At 47.1% G+C, this 20,968-nt stretch overlaps 7 protein-coding genes across 8 annotated transcripts; 4 read left to right on the plus strand and 3 right to left on the minus strand.

Moving 5' to 3' along the window:
- The first annotated feature begins 590 nt into the window (after positions 1-590).
- On the plus strand, positions 591-1,325 carry LOC111070180. The gene has a single exon (XM_022360546.2). It carries the CDS (start codon positions 591-593, stop codon positions 1,323-1,325), a length of 735 nt encoding a protein of 244 aa, XP_022216238.2.
- Positions 1,326-5,885: 4,560 nt separating this feature from the next.
- LOC111070079 lies at positions 5,886-7,508 on the plus strand. Its single transcript, XM_022360383.2, has one exon. It carries the CDS (start codon positions 5,975-5,977, stop codon positions 7,343-7,345), a length of 1,371 nt encoding a protein of 456 aa, XP_022216075.2. The 5' UTR covers positions 5,886-5,974; the 3' UTR covers positions 7,346-7,508.
- A 1,049-nt stretch (positions 7,509-8,557) lies between these two features.
- Positions 8,558-10,230, plus strand: LOC111070008. The gene has a single exon (XM_022360295.2). The coding sequence runs from the start codon at positions 8,658-8,660 to the stop codon at positions 10,128-10,130; it is 1,473 nt and encodes a 490-aa protein (XP_022215987.2). The 5' UTR covers positions 8,558-8,657; the 3' UTR covers positions 10,131-10,230.
- Positions 10,231-10,890: 660 nt separating this feature from the next.
- On the plus strand, positions 10,891-11,737 carry LOC111070257 (peptide deformylase, mitochondrial). The gene is made up of 2 exons (XM_022360676.2): positions 10,891-11,286; positions 11,339-11,737. The coding sequence occupies exons 1-2, from the start codon at positions 10,891-10,893 to the stop codon at positions 11,648-11,650; spliced, it is 708 nt and encodes a 235-aa protein (XP_022216368.2). The 3' UTR covers positions 11,651-11,737.
- LOC111070258 lies at positions 11,651-12,437 on the minus strand. Its single transcript, XM_022360677.2, has one exon. The coding sequence runs from the start codon at positions 12,241-12,243 to the stop codon at positions 11,737-11,739; it is 507 nt and encodes a 168-aa protein (XP_022216369.2). The 5' UTR covers positions 12,244-12,437; the 3' UTR covers positions 11,651-11,736.
- Positions 12,438-12,583: 146 nt separating this feature from the next.
- Positions 12,584-19,230, minus strand: LOC111070255 (C-1-tetrahydrofolate synthase, cytoplasmic). Of its 2 annotated transcripts, XM_022360673.2 has the most exons (7): positions 19,099-19,184; positions 16,202-16,213; positions 15,981-16,043; positions 15,695-15,905; positions 15,161-15,632; positions 13,000-14,837; positions 12,584-12,930 (listed from the first exon to the last, which is right to left on the minus strand). In XM_022360673.2, the coding sequence occupies exons 1-7, from the start codon at positions 19,167-19,169 to the stop codon at positions 12,688-12,690; spliced, it is 2,910 nt and encodes a 969-aa protein (XP_022216365.2). In that variant the 5' UTR covers positions 19,170-19,184; the 3' UTR covers positions 12,584-12,687. The 2 variants fall into 2 exon arrangements, with proteins under 2 accessions (XP_022216365.2, XP_041451082.1); XM_041595148.1 differs by lacking the exons at positions 12,584-12,930; positions 13,000-14,837; positions 15,161-15,632; ... (1 more) ...; positions 15,981-16,043; positions 16,202-16,213 and adding an exon at positions 18,108-18,354 and having other exon boundaries at positions 19,099-19,230.
- LOC111070256 (probable methyltransferase-like protein 15 homolog) lies at positions 16,282-18,102 on the minus strand. The gene has a single exon (XM_041595147.1). It carries the CDS (start codon positions 18,100-18,102, stop codon positions 16,984-16,986), a length of 1,119 nt encoding a protein of 372 aa, XP_041451081.1. The 3' UTR covers positions 16,282-16,983.
- Positions 19,231-20,968: the final 1,738 nt, after the last annotated feature.

A 20,968-nucleotide genomic window follows, 5' to 3' on the forward strand; every position in this document is an offset into this window, starting at 1 on the left:
GTCAAAGCCCAAGCTTATTACATCCCTAAGCTGGGAGGGGTTGGGATGGGGCTGGGATCTATTGTATTATCAAAATATGACTAAATTGTTGTGACTTTGGTTGTAATCGATGATTGGGGATTATCCCTGGGAATCCCAGGGATAAGCAGAGTCTCTATGGCTGTAGCTAATCTCGAAATTTATACATACAATGGCAAGTACAAATTATCTTTGGCGCTGACTCATGTTTATTTAATTCCTGACTTTGTTTGGTGTTGCTTCTGGCGTTGCTTCTGCACGTGTTGGCTCTTCCCCCAAGCGTCCCCAAGCCCAATTAAAATTCAGCAAAGGCCAGGCCAAAAAGCAGACACTCACGCTTACTTGTCTAAACAAAGCGTTCAGGTGGCAGAGTGGCAGAGTGGCCAAGTGGCAATGCGTCTGCCTGCTGCAGCAGGGGGCACGTGCCATTGATTAGCACTCGAGTTGGGGTCATTTAATATTCATGAGCAGGTGCCAGGGGGAAAGCATTCATTGAACGAATTGTTAAACCACAAAATTGTCATATAAAACACCCACATAGGGGGGAAAGGAATCCAATCCAATGTAGAGAGATGGCCGATTTACATGGGCCCGAATCACAGACGATTGGTCGGCCGGAATTCTACAGGAAAGTGTACACCATTCTGGTTATTTTCGCTGGGATTGGACTGCTGCAAGTGGTGATTGTCAAGGCCTGCGACTATGACTTTTACAGGGCATGTCCTGTGCCCAGTTATGTGTGGCTGCTCATCGCTTTGGGCTGCCTGATGACCCTGCTCTGTGTGCCGTTGGCTCACGATTTTCCGATCAACTATCTGCTGGGAATTATCGCTGTCGAGGCCCTGACACTGAGTGTATTCAGTCGAGATTTTATGCTCCTCAGGATGACCTGGTCCATGGGCATACTGACAACGGCTATAATCCTCAGCATTTGCCTCTATTTAATTGGAATTTTCATGCCGCTCAAAGTGCTGCCGGGTCCTCTGACAATGTTCATTATTTCCATTATGGCAATCATCATTTTTATCTCATTATTAATAACACGACTTGTCATACGTGATGAGAGTCTGGAGTTCTATATTACCGTCCTGAGCCTGCTGTATGTCACACTGATTGTCGTCTTCGTCGTCACCATTGTCCACGACAGACGTCTGGAGCCGCTGCCCCAGGAGAAGAGCATGCTGCCGGTCATTGTTTTGGCTGCACTCTTCTTCTATATGATCCACATGATCGGCGTCACTGTGCTATACGCTGTGCACTATCTCAAAATCAAATCTGCAATAAATCCCGAATATATAATACGCTAATAACTGTCCATAACTGTTCTTTTCTTCCAGAAGGAAATTAAACTTATTCCTGCATTCCGGCATTCCATCAAACTATTCCTTCTGTCTAGGCCCAAAACAAACAACATTTTGGCTGACGTGTGCAGACTTTGTTGGTTAGCAGTCTTCGGGGATATCGATGGACCCCTCATGTCCGGGGCTTCTATTTACATATGCATTGTGCCTGGGGGCCTTTAGCGACACACGTTCTGGTTGAGGAGCCTTTTTGTGCTGTGTGTTTTATCAAAGCCCTTCTGGACGATTGCACAGACAGATGGACAAAAGGGAAACAAATAAAAAGACCTGCGGCAGCAGTAATAAATAAATTCCATCCAACAAAACTTTCTCTCTCTCTCTCTCTCTCACTCTCACTCTCACTCATATTTTCCGACATTTCCCTGGCATATTTTTAGACTTATATTCCACTTCAGTGAACTTCAATCCTTTGTCGGGGGCCACTCAAAATTGCGAATTTCATTTATGCTAATTTCATAAATACCATTCGCTTCGGATTGCTTTTAAACTTTAAAAATATTTGCAGCACAGCAAACAAACAAAAAACAAAACCAAGCCACCAGCAGCCAAAGCCAAAGCCAGCAACAACCAACAGAAATTTTACTGATAAATGTGCTCGTTATTTTTCTTAACCACAGAACACAGAGCACGGGCCATGGCACACTTTGTTACTGTCGTGAGTGATGGGCGAGTGGGTGGGTTGGTTGGCTGCTTAATTGCGTGGGAGACTGTCTGTGGGCATACTACACGAACTTATTGCTGTACGAGCACTCGTACTCGTATGACAGTTTTTCTCCTTTTTTTTTGTGGTTAAAATATACCTGAATTGTAAGGCAAACTCTTCCCTTTGTGCGCATATTTTTCTGAAGGATACGTACATATTTGCTGATACGAAACTTATTTTCACTGGTATTTATCTGGTAAAGAAACGATCCCAACGAATAAAACTACTATGACCAGAGATAAGTTCACGTAGATCGATTTCGGACACCCATTGAAATACATTAAATTAAAGAAAACATTTGAGCGACACACAACATTTAAACACATGAAATTAAATAAGCTTATGCAAAGGATTCCATTCAAAACGACTGACAGAAGACTTGCAAATTGCAATACATTTTTGATTGGAACTAATTAATAGATTGCTTTTTATTATTCAAAGTCAAAGATTTATTCATAAATTCTGGGGAAATTTAATAATTGAAAGCTCTTTGTTAAATACGTATTATATAATTATGTGCCCTTCCATTTTATTTCCACGCAAAATGCTGTAGCATTTGCAATCTTCGCAATCTGTTCGCAAATCATTTTCCATGGAATTTCGCGAAATGTAATTAAATTTTAATGTCCGCCATTATGTGAATTGGCATTTGAAATGTTGCTGATAATTATGCAACCAATTAAAAGTACCTTCGGCTGGCCACGTTGTCATGGCGCACACATCTCTCGAAATTCCTAAGCCGATTCAATATCGATGATGACAATTGTCACAAATACTGCGGGCGTTGTCTTTGTCCAATTATTAATAAGAAATAATTGAAAGAAACGAAAGGTTAAGCCTCTCATTCAGTTGATACCCTTTTTTTGGACGTCTGCTATTAATAAAACTTTAGCAGCTTTCCCAAGTCCCAAGAGGAGGGTGGAAAGCTGCTGGTACTTTTCTCAAATGTCATTTAAATGTCAGACTATTTGGGGCAGGTACAGAGCTCATAATGGAAACCACCTCAATTATGGAAAGGTATCAATGATTTTTCGGGCTACGGACATGCGTGTATCTAATTATGGCTTTCCACAGAATTGCCTTAAATAACTGTTTAATTGCAAAACAATTAGGGAAAAATATTCAAGGCTAAAAATATCGTGAAATATAAGACCTCTGAGAGTGGTTCGAGTGTTAGTCCCTCCATCGAATTAATAAGAGTGCTGGAACCACTTTTATATTCCGGCAATCACCTCTGTGTGCCATGCCATTAAAAGCGACTCCACATCAACCCGCGACTTTCCACACGCTTTCCACTTTCCACTTTCCGCTTGCCGGCGACATGCAATTGAACAAATAAATCTGTGGGCTAATAAATTTTTAGCAACGCCTGAAGTAGAACCAAAGCGACGAAAGCCCGCTGGGGGAGCAATGCCATAAATGCTGTCGTCTGCGCCATTAAGGAAGCCTTCTCCTTCTCTCTCTCTCTCTCTGTCTCTCTCCTCCACTTTCCCATCAGCTTAAAGAAGGCCCTTCCTAGTATCGCTTGTCGTAGCAGCTCCAGTGCCTGTGGCTGAGTTTCAATTGAATTCTTTCGTACCACACTGCGTATACGTGTTGCCTCTGCCTGGTTTCGTTTCTATTCCACTTTTGCTCTTGCCTTAAATTTTCAGCTGCTGACTTTTCCACACACACACACACACACACATATATGTACAGAGCATACATATATGTATATATATGATTAAAGACCATTTTTAGCACCTGTTCAGGCTGTTGATTTTGTATCAATGGCATTAATTGCAATTTATTTTGTATGCCATGCAACTGAAATATTTATGCACGGGAGCAAAAGCAATTTTAATGCCTGTTTTTACATGAATATAAAGCTGCAGTTCGGTGCAGATCTTACAGGGACTAAGCGTATTTAGCTTGAATGGCTTTTAGTTACCAATTAAAAACAAATCCACAGGAGAGTTGACTTGACTTTACATACTCCATATAATTAATTTTAAAAGGCCATGTATAACAATGAGACTCTTGCACAGCTCAATTAAACAATTTTCAATGCCAGAAAATGTATTGGAAATAGAGAGCCATTTCCAAGAAACACTTGACAATGGGTTGAAATTCTAAGAAACAATAATTACGAGTATTTGTGGGAAATGCATTCAAAAGTTTATTAAAACTAAAGGCATTTATTCCACAGTTGACTTTATTCTTTTCTACGAAAAAACTTTGTGCAAATATTCTCCGAAAAAAACGAAATGAAAACCCACATAAAAACCACAAAACCACTCCGCTTTCAGCGGATTGGAAAGGCATTAGAAATCGGGATACGAAAGAGACCGCAGATTATAGTTTCTGCTGCTGCATTTGGCAGACCTCTCATTTGCTGGGGAGCAATATATATATTTAAGTTGAATTTTCTAACATGATATCTGTAGAATGTACAGCAGTAATCCATCACAAAATGGGAAATGGGGCATTTTCTTGCTGCCTTTAAAGCTAGCTTTGTGCCAAGGAAGTTTTTTCATTGTTTTTTTTCCTTCTAATTGCTTAATCCCTTCAAGAGCCGCCCTTTCATTAAAAGGGAATTTTTTCATTTTTCCTTTCCTTAATTATGCTCAAGAATTTTCGTATCCTGTCCCATGCTTCTTGTCCTTGCTGCACCTTGAGAATGCAAGGCAAAATGCTGATAATAAAAACTGGGCGAATCCACAAAGTACGGAGACTAAAAACAATCACAGCTCATATTAAAATTGTGGAAAAAACAAGAAACTTGAAGAAGAAAATAATTTGAGCCATAATGTGGCCCAAGGAAGCCTAGTATAAAAATCCTACAATAGCTTTCCGCTGCTTGACAATATGCCAAAGGGGACAATGCTTCCAAGGACTGAAGTTTTTCCCTTTTTTTCTTTCCAGTTTGCCGCTTATGGTTTCGCTATATTTTTCATATTAATATGGTTTTACTTCAAACATAAAATGCAGTTGATTCGCAGAAAACAAGTATCGGGCCAATTTTGTATTTCCTCCAAACGAAAGTTTATTTTGCATTTCCTCCAAAAGTAAACTTTCCAGAAAGTAATTCCCGTGAACCCATTGCCTTCTGTGCGCATTTCCTGGAAAAATTTTTGAACAAGTCAAATTATTTCACGAAAATGCACAAGCGACTGCATTTGATCGAAAATGTTATAGTATATATTGATGAAATGATTGAGACATGATTTAATTGGATTTCCAGGAAACACAGATACGAGTATCAGCAAATTTTATTAAAAGCCTCAACGAATCGAAGAAGGTGTCGAAGACTATAAAATACAAAAACCACCAACAAGTCAGAAAGAGCTTTCAAATTTGGCTGCCGAACCATCGATACCCTTTGTAGAGCAATCGTTGTTAAATGTTACTGTACATATATGTACATATGTGTGGGGCAGCTCAAACGTAAAGTCAAACGTAATAACGTAGTCAGATGTAGAGACGAAGCCAATGACGAAGACTCAGCAAAGCTTTGTTGTTGTTGCTGAGAGAGCAATGGAGTGCAAGTTGCGAGAGAGAGCTTTGCTGTCATGATCGCGCGAGACAGAGAGAGAGAGAGAGAGCAACAGCAACTTGCGTCTTATTGCAGTCGAGGCGAATTATGGGAACTGAAGGAATCAGCGCCCCCTGCTGAAATTGTATGTGTGTATGTATGTTTGTATGTGTGTGCAAATATTTGCCAATGCAATTGAAGCAATTTATTTGTTGGGCAACCGCATCGATTTGATTTGATAAATGGCCTTTGACTTCGTTAGAATATTGCCTACAAAAACCCCCAATCCGTATCGTCTGGATACTCCTGTCACTGTAGTTTGCCTTGAACACAAAATCAATCACAAGGAATCTTCATCGTAGGAGCAGTGTCCTCAGCATGATACGTGTCCACGTGGATAACTATGCGCCCAAGTACTACAGCGGCAAATGGTCCTGGGACTCGACGAAGGACGAGCTACACTTTGAACCGCACAACGATCTGGCGGATGCCAAGGAGCGCTACATCACAACAAACACCTTCAAGTTTCTCCGGACCATAAACCAGGAGGAGGAGCTCGTGTTTCGGCACATTTTCGTAAGATCCGACACGACCTACGACACCGACGCAGTGGTGCTCAACGATATAAGAGATCTGGTGCTCTATTTTATGCCCAGTGAGTTTCTGACATACAAATTTGTGGACTTTATGCACCATCGGGCGGTGCATCAGCTGCTCCATTCGCTGACCATCTACTTTGAGTACTACCTCCGGATGGTGGAGTTCGTGCTGATCCGCCGCGATGAGCTTTCCGGCCAAATGGCCCAAGTGCAGAGCGAGCAAACGAATGACATGAAGCGGGTGTTCTCCGTGTATCTGAGTCAATATCGGATGCTGGTGGCCCGCAACTACAGTATAATCATCAAAGGGGAGGGCGACTTGGGAAAGTACTACCACATGAAGGAGATCGTCAACATCTCGGCCACCATTTGGGACAAGAACTTCCACGAGCAGTTCCTCGCGTGCAGCACCCAGATCGTGTGGATTGCGATGCACCGCAGGGCCTACAATATCATCGAAATGGAGATGAATCGTCTGTTTCGCTCCGAGCACTTTGTGACGGCTCGAGCGGAGTATCCCAACTTTACGCCCGTGGAGAAGAGTCTCCTGTACGGGCGGAGCTCCAAAATTGTGAACTATCGCCTGCAGGTGTCGCCCCTCATTCAGGAGTTGGAGGATCCCAAGAAGGAGGACATGCCCATTCTGTGGATCGGACATCGCAAATATCGGGGCACTGACATTCGCATCATGGAGATGGAAATGGAGTATATTGTGCCGGCGCCCCAACTCCGGCTGATCGACGTGGCCCATGGCATTTTGGGGCATCCCAAGAAGCTCTACAACACCATCCTGGAGCTCGATTGGCCCTCCGTGCGCTACTCCAACTTCTCGCTGAAGCACGATCCCTACTTCATTGTGCGACAGCCCCGCTTGCAGATCCCCAAAATGGATGCCCTGAAGATGCGCAAAATGGCGAAAACCTTCGAGACCTTCTACCACATCAATGAGATATACGATCTGCCCTCGCATGAAATCAACATAAAGTGGGTGAAACGCGACAGGCTCATCCAGTATTATCGCTCTGGTGGTCTGCTCACGAATACCCTGCTGCGGGCCGAGAACGAGCTAAGCCGCACGAGCGTTGGGCCCAGCGTTGATCAGATTATTGCCGATTACAAGAAGGCCAAGGCCAAGCATCGCAAGCATTAAATTTAAATTTTTTCTTCCTTCATTTCCGATTTCCAATTTCCAATTTAATGTTTCAGCTTGTTTTCCGTTTATATTTTATATCTATTTTTATATATTCTCATGTGCATGTGAAAACTAATATAAAAAAAAGGAAGGAATTGATTCCGGCAATTAATAGAAACAATTATAAGGGTGAACAATTCTTTGCTTCAATGGTCCAAGCCCAAACAAACAATGCCACCAATTAAAAATACAATGCAAACAGCATTACGCATGTGGAAAAGCCACAAAAGTGCGGTGGCTGGTGGGCCGTTCTGGAGAGACTTTTCCGGTGGTGAGAGAACAACTTTAAAGCAAGTAGTAGCCGCTGGCGATTCTTTTGTTTTTCTTCAAATTTTCTCATAAATTCTAGCCTACTTAATGGCATTATGACTGCCAGCAGCGTTGGCGTTTAATCAGCACGGATAACGAATTCATTCGGAGCTAAGTTTAGATTTTACCCTGCAGCTAAAAAAAACTTCAGCTTAAATTACTCAACAGGAAGTTGCCTTCTGACTTTTGGCCAGAGGATTTGAGGAACAGCAAAAGGGAAAACTCAATTATCATCTGTGTGTAGCTCCGGCTCTGAGTCCCAATAAATTATGCCAACAAATGGCCAACAGATAAAACTGCACGGTTAGGAGTTGCCATAAAGCGAGAGGAGAAAGCTTTTTGCCAGAAATGTTGACTATAATGAAAGCTCTTGGAAATCGCTCGCTCTCCCTCTCTCTTGCTTAGAGTTCGGTGTTTGCAGTTCGGAAAATAACTTAGGTAAAGCAGCTGAGAAAAAGGAATATCATTTTGCCATTTAGTGTAGAAATCCACTCTGTAGAAATTAACTTTAAAGCAGCAAATGGACCCTCAAGCCATAGCTGGATTCCCAGAAGTTCCTGCTGCTGTATAGAAGTTAGAAGTTCTTCCATAACTTTTCTGACACTTGGATGCAAATCGCAGCAAAATCTACAAAACAAACAAAATTGTTTTTGCCACAAACAAAATTGGTTAACAAGTTTCACTTTTTGGGGGTGGCTTGAACAAAGTTTAAGAGCGGGGGAAATGGGGGCCACTTTTAAAATGTTTTTAAGCTTTTACACCATGCAAATTTCAGTCTGGCTGGAACACCTGCGTACAGTATAGGTCAAGTATCATTTAAATGTCTATTAGAGAAGCACTTTCTATCTAGTTAGTTATTAGTTTAGCATCACCCACTCCACCTACCATTTGGGATACATTTCAAATTCCCAACACAATTCAGAGACACAACAGGGAAAAATAATACAACTTTCGGTTGCAGATGAAGCGCATCCACGTGGACAACTATGCGCCCAAGTACTACAGCGGCAAATGGTCCTGGGACACAAAGAAGGACGAGCTACACTTTGAGCCGCACAACGATCTGGAGGATGCCAGGGAGCGATATATCACCACGAATACCTTCATGTTCATGCGCACCATGAACCAGGAGGAGGAGCTGATCTTTCGCCAGGAATTCGTTCGACCTGAGAGTAGCTTCGACAACGACACAGTCGTCATATACGACATACGCGATCTGGTGCTCTTTCTGATGCCCAGTGAGTTCCTAACGTTCAAATTTGTTGAGTTTATGCACAGACCGGCGGTCTATCGGCTGCTCCATTCGCTGACCATCTACTTTGAGTACTACCTCCGGATGGTGGAGTTCGTGCTGATCCGCCGCGATGAGCTCTCCGGCCAAATGGCCCAAGTGCAGAGCGAGCAAACGAACGACATGAAGCGGGTGTTCTCCGTGTATCTAAGTCAATATCGGATGTTGGTGGCCCGCAACTACAGTGTCATCATAAAGGGTGAGGGCGCCATGGGCAAGTACTACCACATGAAGGAGATCGTCAACATTTCGGCCACCATTTGGGACAAGAACTTCCACGAGCAGTTCCTCGCGTGCAGCACCCAGATCGTGTGGATTGCGATGCACCGCAGGGCCTACAATATCATCGAAATGGAGATGAATCGTCTGTTTCGCTCCGAGCACTTTGTGACGAGTCGTCCGGAGTATCTGAGCTTCACGCCCGCGGAGCGGAGTCTGCTCTATGGCCGCAACAGCAAGATCGTCAATTATCGCACTCAGATATCGCCGCTCATACAGGAGCTGGAGCACATTGCGGAGCATGACCTGCCCATTCTGTGGATCGGGGAGCGGAAGTATCGTGGCACAGACATTCGCATCTTGGAGATGGAGCTGGAGTACATTACGCCGGAGCCGCAGTTGTCGCTGATCGACGTGGCCCATGGCATTTTGGGGCATCCCAAGAAGCTCTACAACACCCTCCTGGAGCTCGATTGGCCCTCCGTGCGCTACTCCAACTTCTCGCAGAAGCACGATCCATATCACATCGTGAGGCAGCCCCATTTGGACATACCGAAGATCGACGCCATGAAGATGCGCAAAATGTCCAAGCACTACGAGCACTTCTACAAAATCCACGGCCTGTACGAGTCCTGCCACCAACAGATAATCTTCAAGTGGCTGCGGCGCGAGAGAATCATCAAGTTCTATCGCTCTGGGGGTCTGCTCACGAACATTGTCTCGCGCTGCGAGAAGGAGCTGGCCACCACTTCGCATGGCCCCAGAGTCGATCAGATTATCGCCAATTACTTCAAGGTGAAGAGCCGCCTGCGCAAGGAGGCCACCGGCTATGGAGATGATGCCGCCAGCCTGGCTTCCTCCCGCGTCGGCACTGCTTCGCCCAAAAAGCCGAAACAATCCGAGGATATGCATTTCGAGAATTAACCCGATCGGGGTTCTCCTTTTGAGTTTAGTTTCAAATTATTTGTCGATCACAAAACTATTAAAAATGTAAAAATGGTTACCTGGGAATAGTTTGACGCGTTTGCAGACTTTTGTCTCCCACTGTTTGATATGCCACCATCCATCTGCAGCTGATCGTCAGATAAGATTATCGTGGCGGGGAAATCTTCGGGCGCTTCGGGAACACCATCCCAGTTGGAGCTGGAGGGCTGGAGCGCGCGCATTGCCCAGCACGAGATGGATCACTTGAATGGCATCATCTATGTGGATCGCATGGATGTTGCCACCTTTAATTGCCTCAGTTGGCAGCAGATAAACGCGGCCGAAGGTCGCTCCGCCATTTGGTTTCATAAATAGAATTATTTTTGGCGGGAATTCTCAATAAAAAAATGCAAATACAACCTATCGATGTATCGATAGGCCGTGTCTCCATCACTGTCAGCTGTTCTTGCTTACTAAAATTTGTAAAGAAAATACGCTGTTTAGAACCTTGTTATGCAAACAATCCATTGCAAAAAAAGTTCTGAAAACCAGCCAATCTTGAACAAAATATATTGATAAATTGCATAAAATTTTTGGTTTAGGGCTGAGAGGGCTGACTAGCTAGTAATATTAAACCGAATATCAAAATCGAGGAATATCACCGTCAGTATATTTACGGTATATTTTGATAATGAGAAGGTATATTTCGGTATATTGCTGCACAGCTGTTCTTGTTTACAAAAATTTGTATAAAAAAAAAATGCTGCTTAAGCAACCGGCAAACCTTTATATTGGACACCGTCGCAGCCTCAGCACGAGTCTGCCCGCCGCCCAATCTTTTCGGAAATGGTACCAGAAACTGTGGACAACGGAGCGCACCAATCTGCCGCCCTACAACCACTTTACACAAATCGGAGATCCTGTGCTCCGGCAACAGGCGGCTGCAGTGCCTCTGGAGCTCATTGAGAGTCCCGAAATCGAAGCCATTGTTGAGCAAATGGTCAGGGTACTCAGGAAGTACAACTGTGTGGGCATAGCTGCGCCACAGATTGGCGTTTCCCTCAGAATCATAGCCATGGAGTTCAAAAAGAGCCTGCAGAAGGAGATGCCAGAGTTTCTGTACCAGACGCGACAAATGTCTGAGCTTCCACTGACCGTAAGAGTGGAATACAACCATTACTACCAGTTGTAACTCTTTTTATCCACAGGTCTTGATCAATCCCGTACTGACAGTGACAAATTATGCAAAGCTGAAACATCCCGAGGGCTGCATGAGTGTCCGTGGCTTCTCCGCCGAAGTGGAGCGTTTCGAGGGCGTAAAACTGAGCGGCCTGGACAAGAATAGCAAGCAGAAAGACCTCGAATTGAGTGGCTGGAACGCACGCATTGCCCAGCATGAAATGGATCACTTGGACGGCAAGCTGTACACCGATCAAATGGATCGTTCGACCTTCTCCTGCACCTGCTGGGAGGCCGTGAATACCAAGTCTGGACGTGTGGAGATACCCTTTTACAAATAGTTTATGAAATTATTGCTTTAATTAACTGAAATATTGTTATTGTTTGGAGAAAACACCATCACCATCACCGTGCGATGGCGTTAACATTAATCCCCTAATTTGGTGGGAGCAAACTTAATTAGATCCTTATTGGCCAGCTCCAGAGCCGCCTTGACCTTGAAGTACTCCTTGCAGTTCCACATCTCCTGCTTGTCCGTGACGTAATTGAACAGATCGTTCATCTCTCGCTTCAGATGACGATGCGCCTCCGACAGCTTTGTGTGCAGCTGCACAACCACCTTGTGGAGCTCCTCCTTGGCAGCGGTCTGCTTCTGGTCCTCCTCCTCTTCGCCCTGATTGAGCGCATTCTCCTGCAGGGTTTGATTGTGCCAATCGGTCCAACGCTGCTGCAGCACCTTGCCCAGATAGTTGACTATGCCGCAGCGCAAGATGAACTGCCGTATGACTGGATGAGCATTGCCAGCGGCGTCCCGATAAGCGGCTTCTCCATTGATTGGATAGGCCTTCTTCTCCATGCGCTCGTCCTCAAGCTTAAATGGAAGGCTGTCCATACCCAAATCCCGCTGTTTGAACGTAAAGGGTTTCCGTTCCATTCCCGTTTGCTGCCCAAAAAATATATCCAAAATTTTATTGTGCGTTGTGTCCCGTTGACGAACGAGCCAGTACAGATTGGGCGTGAAACTCGTTCCAGCCTTGACAATTTTCTGACAACTAACGCAAGGGTCAACGAGTCCAGGAATCGTTTAATTGTCTATGGCAATCTTCAGGGTTATTAATCTTCTTTATATTCTCCATTCCACACTTTTGAAACTTATTTCTAAATCAATTTATATACAGACAGGCACAAGAAATGCTTTTCAATTTGCATCCAAGCAAAAGTAGCGCCCATGGCGTTCAACATATCGCGGACACAAACAAAAACGAAAATTAATATTTTACAGTTTAAAAACTTGGAATTTTTATAGTTAAATGCAAAACGAACAGGCAGGATCCAGGCGTACATCCTTTGTCTTGGATTTTGGCAGAGTTCTCCGCAGCTAGAAGAGACCCTCGATTTGTCCCGTCTCCGTGTTCAGGTCAATGTCATAGATGGCCGGGCGCGTGGACAGTCCTGGCATTTTGGTAATCTCTCCGCACATGGCCACCACAAAGCCAGCTCCCGCCGAGACATAGACATCCTCCACGTCCAGTGTGAAACCCTTGGGGGCGCCCTTGATTTTGGCATCACCGCTCAGAGAGCCCGAGGTCTTGGACATGCAAATGGGAAGGTTGCCAAAGCCCTGGAGCAACAAAAAGTGGATTGTCAGAAGAAGGTTGCATCAAAGGATGTTGGTTGGCGGCACACTTACCGCCTCTGTCAATCGCTTGACCTTCTCTTGGGCGGATGCCGAGAGCACCACCTTGCCGGCACCATACATGGTCGTCGCAATCTTCGTCATCTTGTCCAGCAGCGGCAGTTTCAGATCGTACAGCAGCTTGAAGTTGTTGCCCCTTTCGCAGGCCTTGATGACAGCCTCCGCGAGCTCCACGGCACCGGCGCCACCATCCGACCAATGGGTGGACACAACGGCAGCAAAGGCGCCCGCCTGCAGGGCGGCCTTCTGGAGGAGCTCATGCTCCGCCTGGGTATCGCTGACATGGACATTGATGCAGACAACCACGGGCATGCCGAAGGCCTGGCCATTGGCGATATGCTGCAGCAGATTGGGCAGACCCTTCTCCAGCAGCTCCAGATTCTCCTCGGTGTACTGCTTGTTCAGCGGCGCCCCAGGTGTGACGGCTGCACCGCCGCCATGCATTTTGATGGCCCGCACGGTGGTCACAAGGACCATGGCATTCGGCTTCCGGCCAGAGGTGCGGCACTTGATGTTGCAGAACTTCTCCATGCCAATGTCCGAGCCGAAGCCGGCCTCCGTGCACACGAACCCATCCTTGCCGACCAGCTTGAGGCCAATCTCGTCCGCAATGATGGAGTTGCAGCCATGGGCGATGTTGGCAAATGGTCCGGCATGCACCAGCACCGGAGTACCCTCCAGACTCTGCATTAGATTCGGCTCCAGGGCGTCCTTCAAGAGCACGGCCAGAGCACCGGTCACGCCCAGATCATCGGCGGTCACCGGTTTGCCGGCTCTGTCGAAGGCTACGACCATGTCGGCCAGCCGCTGCTTCATGTCCTTCAGGCAGCGGGAGAGCGCCAGCACGGCCATGATCTCGCTGGCCACCGCAATGGAGAAGCGCGTCTCCCGCGTGATGCCCTTCTCCGTGGGCGACTGGCCCACCGTTATGGAGCGCAGATACCGATCGTTGATGTCCACCACGCGCTCCCACATGATCGTCTCGGGATCGATGTCCAGGCGGGCAAAGGCGCCGTACTCCTGCTCTGTCAACGCATCCGGATCGGTCTTCTCAATGCCCAGACGCTTCAGGCGACGCAGCTGGATGGGACTGAACTTGCGCTCGCCCTTGACGCGCGGCACGAGGCGCTCGTACAGCGCCTTGTCCTTCTGCGTGCACTCGTGGAAGATGCGCGTGTCCAGCTGTGCGGCCAGCAGATTATTGGCCGCCGCAACGGCGTGAATGTCGCCCGTCAAATGGAGATTGAACTCCTCCATGGGTATGACCTGGGCGTAGCCACCGCCCGCGGCTCCACCCTTGATGCCAAAGGTGGGTCCCTGCGACGGCTGTCGCAAGGCAGCGATCACATTCCTCTTCTTATGGGCGCCCAGTGCCTGGACGAGGCCCATCAACGAGGTGCTCTTGCCCTCACCCAAAGGTGTGGGTGTGATCCCAGCCACCACCACATAGTGGCCCGCCTGCTTGTCCGCCAGACGCTCGAGCACCGACAGCGAGATTTTGGCCTTCTTGTTGCCATACAGCGACACCTCGCGCGGCTCCAGGCCGATCTCCGTGGCCAGCAATGCAATGTCCTTGGGCTTCTGTCCGCGCGCAATCACAATGTCACTTGGCACCGGCCGCAGGGGCTTCAATGGCAGCGGCTCCAGGGTCCATTGGGTGCGTAGCTGGCGGTCGAGAGCCTTGGCCGCCGAACGGACGGTGTTCTTCATCAGCATGGCCACGGTCATGGGTCCCACGCCACCAGGCACGGGCGTGATGTGTCCAGCAACCTTCTTGGCCTCCTCGTAGTCCACGTCGCCCACCAGACGACTGCCGCTCGCCTTCGAAGGATCTAAGGGGGGATCGGAGATTTCTGTGATTAGAATTGGGCAGCTAAAAGCAATCGATGGGCTGCCATGGAGCGCTAATCCCAGACTGAAAACCCGCAACAAAGTTGGAAAACAGAGCCAAGAATCTTATCTGTATGCCCCCAGGGGGGAGGGTCACTGCGGGGTCATTTGCATTGATAAGCAACACAGGGGAGAATGATCAACAAGTGGTAGGCGATAGGGATGCATTCGGCTAAGGAAAATTCCAAGCGAAGCCATGCAATCAGCCAGGGATTATGTTGAGGGGTGCGTAGCCCTCCAAAAAAGAGATGTCCCCCGTCCTCACCTGGCTTCACATTAATGCCACAATCGATGACCACCGCACCGGGCTTTATCCACGATCCCTTGACCATCTCGGCCACGCCAATGCCCACCACCAGGATGTCTGCGCTCCGTGTGATCTCCTCGATATTGCGCGTCTTCGAGTGGCACACCGTCACCGTGGCATGGGCCCACTTCAGCAGCTCGGCGGCAGGAGTGCCCACGATTTTGCTGCGACCCAGAACGACGGCTCTGGCGCCAGAGATCTCGACGCCTGCGCGACGGATGAGCTCGATGCAGCCCCAGGGAGTGCAGGGCAGGAAGCCACCAAGATCCCCGATGGCCAGGCGACCCTCGTTCACGGTGTGCAGGCCATCCACATCCTTCGCGGGCGCAACGGCATCCGTGATGCGATGCGAATCGATGGGGGAATCGCAGTCCAGTGGCATCTGCACGATGATACCATGCACTCGGGAATCGTCGTTCAGGTCGTTGATCTACAAAATGGAAATTCGGTTCCAGCTGCCATTGCATAAGCCACAATCGATCGATAACCCACCTTATCGAGCAGCTCCACTTCGGTGATGGTGCGCGGCAGCTGTACGTGGACCGCTTCGATGCCAATCTCCGTGGCCGCCTTGATCTTCATGCGAATGTACACATTGGAGTCCTCGCGTCCGCCCACCTGAACGATCCTCAAGCCAGGCGTGAACTTTGGCAGCAGCCTCGTCATGGAGGTCACCTCGCTGCGCAGCTCCTCGCGTATATTTCTGGCAGTGGGTGGAATCGGGTTGGGTGGGTTCATTGGGGCATTTGTCTCTAAGGTGGGATTCAACAACACTCACTTGGCCACTGCCGTGCCCGATATTATCTTGGCCTCGTTGCTCATCTTCCTAGCCGGCTCGTCTCTCCGCTGAACACCGCTGAAACAACGCACAAGGTTACTTAGTCCGGGAACCCAACAATTCGAACGCCTCACTAGCGACGCCAACACGAACGATTGATTCGATTCGCGCAATTCAACTCGACTGAGCTGCCTGTGCCCAATGGCAGTCCTATCTATAGCTGCCAGGTGCCGCTCTCTCTCTCGTTGGGATTAAGCCGTGCTCCCACTCTCTGCCTGACCATCACCCGCTACCCGCTTATCAGTGCTGAGTTTCAGGTTCCGCGGGTCACATCTTTCGATGTGCCAGCCGTAAATAACACCATTATGTGACGTCTGTGGAGGGGCTTGATCCATTCCAGCTCAAGGAGAATAACCGCAAAGGGAGTACGAAATCATAGCAACATATGGATTACCAGGGAAATCATTTGCGAAAGTAATTTCCATACATCAAATCTTATCGGTGGTTGGAACTTATGAAATGATTGCAGAAGTGATACGAAAATGAAGAAATTCATGCTATGGAAACGATTGGCAGAATGTTAGGCAATATTTCTAGACCTAAGGGGTAATAATGAGAGCTGATATGGGGGAACTTTTAAGTGAAATTCTAAAATTAATTGATTATACTTCTAATAATAAATTTAAAGATCCAAAAGATCAAAACATTTTCAACAAATATTTCATATATTTTTCATTTACAATTCTATACCGATTTTTGGCTTGCGAACCCACTGTAAGACGGGAGAACACTTTTACCTGCCACAATTAACAGCGTTTTCCTAATCTAACTAAACAAAAATAAGACTACGCCTCGAGCCTCAAGCCATTCTGCACGAAGGCAAACAGAACAGAACCTCAGCAAATGGAATAGAAGAACCAGTTCTCCTTATCAGCAAGGTGTCAATTGGTGTTGGATCGATAAGCAATTGCCCAAATACAGCCAGAGAGAGCCACAAACTTCTCTACTCTTTGCTCTCCTCATAGAACTCGGGGAGCCCACTAATCTTGACTGCTGCCCGCAGCTTGGCCGAACGACTGCGACTATTCCGAGAGACCTCTGCGGGGTCGGGCACAATGACATGTTTATGGAGCTGCCGCCAGTTGTTTTCTCTCAGCGATTGTAGCATTTCGGGATCATCAACGAGCCCATGGCTGGAGTACTTCAGGGGCAGGGGATTAGCAGCGCCAGCAATGACATTGCCAGCGATGTGCCGCTTGACAATGGTGTCCTCCAGCGAGTGGAAGGTGATGGTCACCAGGCGACCGTGTAGGCGCAGCATTTCGTTGGCCAGCAGCATGCCGTAGTTGATTTCGTTGAGCTCGTTGTTCACAAAGATGCGCAGCGCCTGGAACGTCTTGGTGGCCGAATGCGCGGGACGCTTCAGCTTGTCCTTGCGCGGCCCACTGTCGAGGGCATCCTCCACGATGTTCGCCAGCTGTCGCGTCGTCTCAATCTTAATCGATGCGTTGCGGGCATCCACTATGGCTCTGGCAATCTTTTTGGCTGCCTTTTCCTCGCCATAGATGCGCAGAATCTTGACCAGATCTCCTTCGTCGGCCTTGGCCACGACATCAGCGGCACTCAGGCCGCCACTGCGTCCTCCATCCATGCGCATGTCCAGCGGGCCATCGTGGGAGATGGAGAATCCACGGGCCGCCTCATCGAACTGCATGGAACTGCAGCCGAAATCGAAGAGTATGCCGTCAATCGAGTGCTTGGCCAGGCTCTGCTCGTCAAAGAGTCGTGGGATGTCGGAGAATTTACCGAGCAAAGGGACGATCCGCCCCTTGTATTCCGCCGTTTCGCTCAGCTCCTGCGCCAGCTGGTGGGCCACTGGATCCCGATCCAAGGCGTACACTTTGGCATCCGGCAGGGCCTCCAGTAATCGCCGCGTGTGACCCCCCGCCCCGAAGGTCATGTCGAAGAAGGTTCTGCCGGGAGACTCCTTCAAATAGTCGATGGCTGTGTCGCAGAGTACCGGCACATGGGGAGGAGCGGCAACTGTCGCTGTTGCTGTTGCGGTGTTGTGTCTTAGATATTCTAGCCTTATTCTAGTGGGGATTAGGAGTCGCTTCAGCATGTTGGTTATTTCTTCTTTGAGCCCGCGCCGTCGTTGAGATACCGCAGGAACTCGGAGCTCAGCACTTGACTGCACTGTGCGGCCGTCAGTCCAGTGGCCGTCGATTCGTAGCTGCGTGGATACTTCTTGGCGTACACGTTGCTCGACAGTCGCTCCAGTGCATCAATCTGGCGATCGAGATCCTTGTCCGCTTCGCTATTCACGCTGGTTGAGAATCTGGTCACTTGCTTGCGGATCTGCTCGCCGAGATCCCTTTGTGCGGATTAGAGGATATAGAGAAAGTTTTTATTGGAGGGGCAGCAAATGGAACTTTGTTCGGTTGTTTTGGTGGCAGATGTTCGTTCCAAGCAGCTCGACTGGGGCAGGGGTTGGGGCGAGGCTATTTCTGGGAAAGAAATCGAAGCTAAAGTGAAGCACCTGGGCAGACGTAATGGGAAACCGCAAGCAGAAAAGGTGAGAGCAAAGCAAAGCGAAAGTTGCAGCACGAGTTCAGAATAATCCCTAGATCCCACCACTTACTGGACCTCTGCTCCATCTCCGAAGAGATATTCCTCTGGGATTAGCTGATAGGAAAACTTTGACGACATTCCTAAGGCAAGAAAAATACACTTGAAGCTGTCGACCAAACGCTTGGAAAACCGGCAGAACAATGGGGCCCATGTAAGCCGCGATCATTACCATGAAACAAGCGTTCCACACACACGGTGGACTCCACCGTGCAAGTTGTGTGGAACCTGAATTGCGGGATGGCGGCAACATCTGCACAGATGGAGACAGTCCCACATTGACATGTTTTGAAACTAAAATTTTACATTGCACTGCAACTATTTACATTTAAATGACACTTGCTACATTTATTTGTTAGCATTTTGCATCATTATTTGTTAGATAATCCAAAAGGCAACGCAACCCATCGCCACCCCAGGAGGCCGCCAGAACGAACATTCGCCCAGCTTTTCTCTTGTGTTGTGTGTTTGAGTGGATGATAATATTTACCTGCCGATTTTTGACTTATCCGCGGGCCACTTTTCAAGTACTTTCAGGAACTTTTGGTATTGTGCCGACATGTTTTTAAACAAATTGCATCTAAAAAATAAGGCGGCACGTTGTTCTGTTAGTGGTGGACAAACATCGATTTAAGTATCGATGTTCTATTGCGACTATTGCACTAAGAAAGTATGTGGGTAAAAACTTACTATATTATGAATATTGCATATAATGAGCCTGAAGACCCACTAAACTTTTGTAAGGGAAACCATGGTAAACGGATTTGATTAAATTTTATTACAGTCGAAGTTCGGAAATTAGAACCACCTTTTTCATCGAAAACTGCAAAATATCACCTCGCTGCTATCGCACTAGAACATCGGTTACGGAAGCGGGTAAAATTTGAATGCTTAAAATCTGTAGTCAACCAATATTACTCGATATGGTTCCATATTTATGTAGGTAAGTTTTGATCTTAGATTGGCACTTCCTATATCTTCAAATAAAAAAGAATAGGTAAAATATGACAAGATTAGTCCGTTTTAAATTCACTTCAACTATAGAGAATATAGCTACTCGGTTTAATATCTCTATAAAATAACATGCAATCCCAGGTAATCATTCATTCAGTTACAAAACACCTCAACAGGATCTTCAATCAATGGATATCTTTCATTCGTTGTGTTTTCCTCGTCTCCTTTGACCAACATTTGGCCCAATTAAATTCGGTATTCAAAAAAAGGAGTACGCCTCCCTCCCCTACCCAACAAACTCCACACAGCGAACCAAAAAAAATCAGGCGCCAGAGGAACAAAAAACCGGAATGACCGAAACAAGAGAGAGCGCGCGCAAAAGAGAAAATAAGCAAAAATGAGAGAGAGAGAGCGAGAGAGGAAGAGAGAAGAGAGACAAAGTACACACATAAAAAACATAAACAAGCCTTTTTTCATAACGTGTGCAAGCGGCGGAGAGCAGAAGAGCGACATCATTCCCACCCTCTCGCTCAGCTGCTTCAGAAAAAACTTGCTTCGGTTGTGATTTTTTTTCCACTCTCTTTTCCGCCGCCGAACCGAGCACTTCTTTACTCGTTTGCGCCGAGAGTCCCGTTTTTTGTTGCTCCTGCTCTGCACCGCGCGCGCTCGTCTCTTGATGTAAACAAGCGTAACCGAAGCTTACGCTGCGCCACCCACCGCCTGCTCCCAAACGATTGTAATTGCAATTAATCGCAGAAGGCGGGTCGCCAAAAAAGTCCCAAAAGCCCCCACAAAAAAAAGTCCAAAAAACGTAAAAAAGGGGCAAAAGCACAAGTGCAGAAAAAAAACGAGTGTGTGTTGGTGTATTTTTGGCGTGCGCGGCCATTTTTTCTTGTTGCCACACGGGAATCTGTTTAAAGTGTGTTGGTGTATGTGGAAGAGAAACCAAAAAGAGGAATATAAAAAACGGATTTTGCAAACTTGATGTGGAATCATTGAAATACATAATAAAAAGGCACAAGAATGCGTCTAATCCAACAAGTAAATTACGGCAAAACCACAAGCAAATTATTCCCTTAAATACCTGAGTGAAAGAGTGGAACCCCATTGTACCCCCCCTCTCTCTTGCAACAACCACCTACAATCAGCAGCTGAACACGTGCTCGGTGCGGGCCAAAATATCAACAAGAGTTGGCCCACAAAAGTATTACAGCAATAGGAAAAACCAGAATACAAAAGACCTTTTCAAATTGGTGAGTACTTTCTTCCCACAAGTCTTTCTTTTATTTATTTGCCTTATTGGAAAGAAAACAATATTTTGCTTGCAAGTCGTGTTTCCCGCGCTCGCTGCACAGTGGGCCGGATGTGATGGGGGGAGAATTCTAGAGAGTTTAAACGGTGCTCTG

This window comes from Drosophila obscura, unplaced genomic scaffold, assembly GCF_018151105.1.
Source record: "Drosophila obscura isolate BZ-5 IFL unplaced genomic scaffold, ASM1815110v1 contig_4, whole genome shotgun sequence".
Lineage (NCBI taxonomy): Eukaryota > Metazoa > Arthropoda > Insecta > Diptera > Drosophilidae > Drosophila > Drosophila obscura.

Coding starts and splice junctions, on each gene's coding strand:
- LOC111070257 (XM_022360676.2), top strand. CDS start 10,891: ATGCTGCTTAAGCAACCGGCAAACCTTTATATTGGACACCGTCGCAGC. Junction 11,287..11,338: donor TGTCTGAGCTTCCACTGACC/GTAAGAGTGGAA, acceptor TTTTATCCACAG/GTCTTGATCAATCCCGTACT.
- LOC111070256 (XM_041595147.1), bottom strand. CDS start 18,102: ATGCTGAAGCGACTCCTAATCCCCACTAGAATAAGGCTAGAATATCTA.
- LOC111070255 (XM_022360673.2), bottom strand. CDS start 19,169: ATGTCGGCACAATACCAAAAGTTCCTGAAAGTACTTGAAAAGTGGCCC. Junction 14,838..15,160: donor TGGCATTAATGTGAAGCCAG/GTGAGGACGGGG, acceptor ATCCCCCCTTAG/ATCCTTCGAAGGCGAGCGGC. Junction 12,931..12,999: donor TCAAGCGATTGACAGAGGCG/GTAAGTGTGCCG, acceptor TTGTTGCTCCAG/GGCTTTGGCAACCTTCCCAT.
- LOC111070258 (XM_022360677.2), bottom strand. CDS start 12,243: ATGGAACGGAAACCCTTTACGTTCAAACAGCGGGATTTGGGTATGGAC.
- LOC111070079 (XM_022360383.2), top strand. CDS start 5,975: ATGATACGTGTCCACGTGGATAACTATGCGCCCAAGTACTACAGCGGC.
- LOC111070180 (XM_022360546.2), top strand. CDS start 591: ATGGCCGATTTACATGGGCCCGAATCACAGACGATTGGTCGGCCGGAA.
- LOC111070008 (XM_022360295.2), top strand. CDS start 8,658: ATGAAGCGCATCCACGTGGACAACTATGCGCCCAAGTACTACAGCGGC.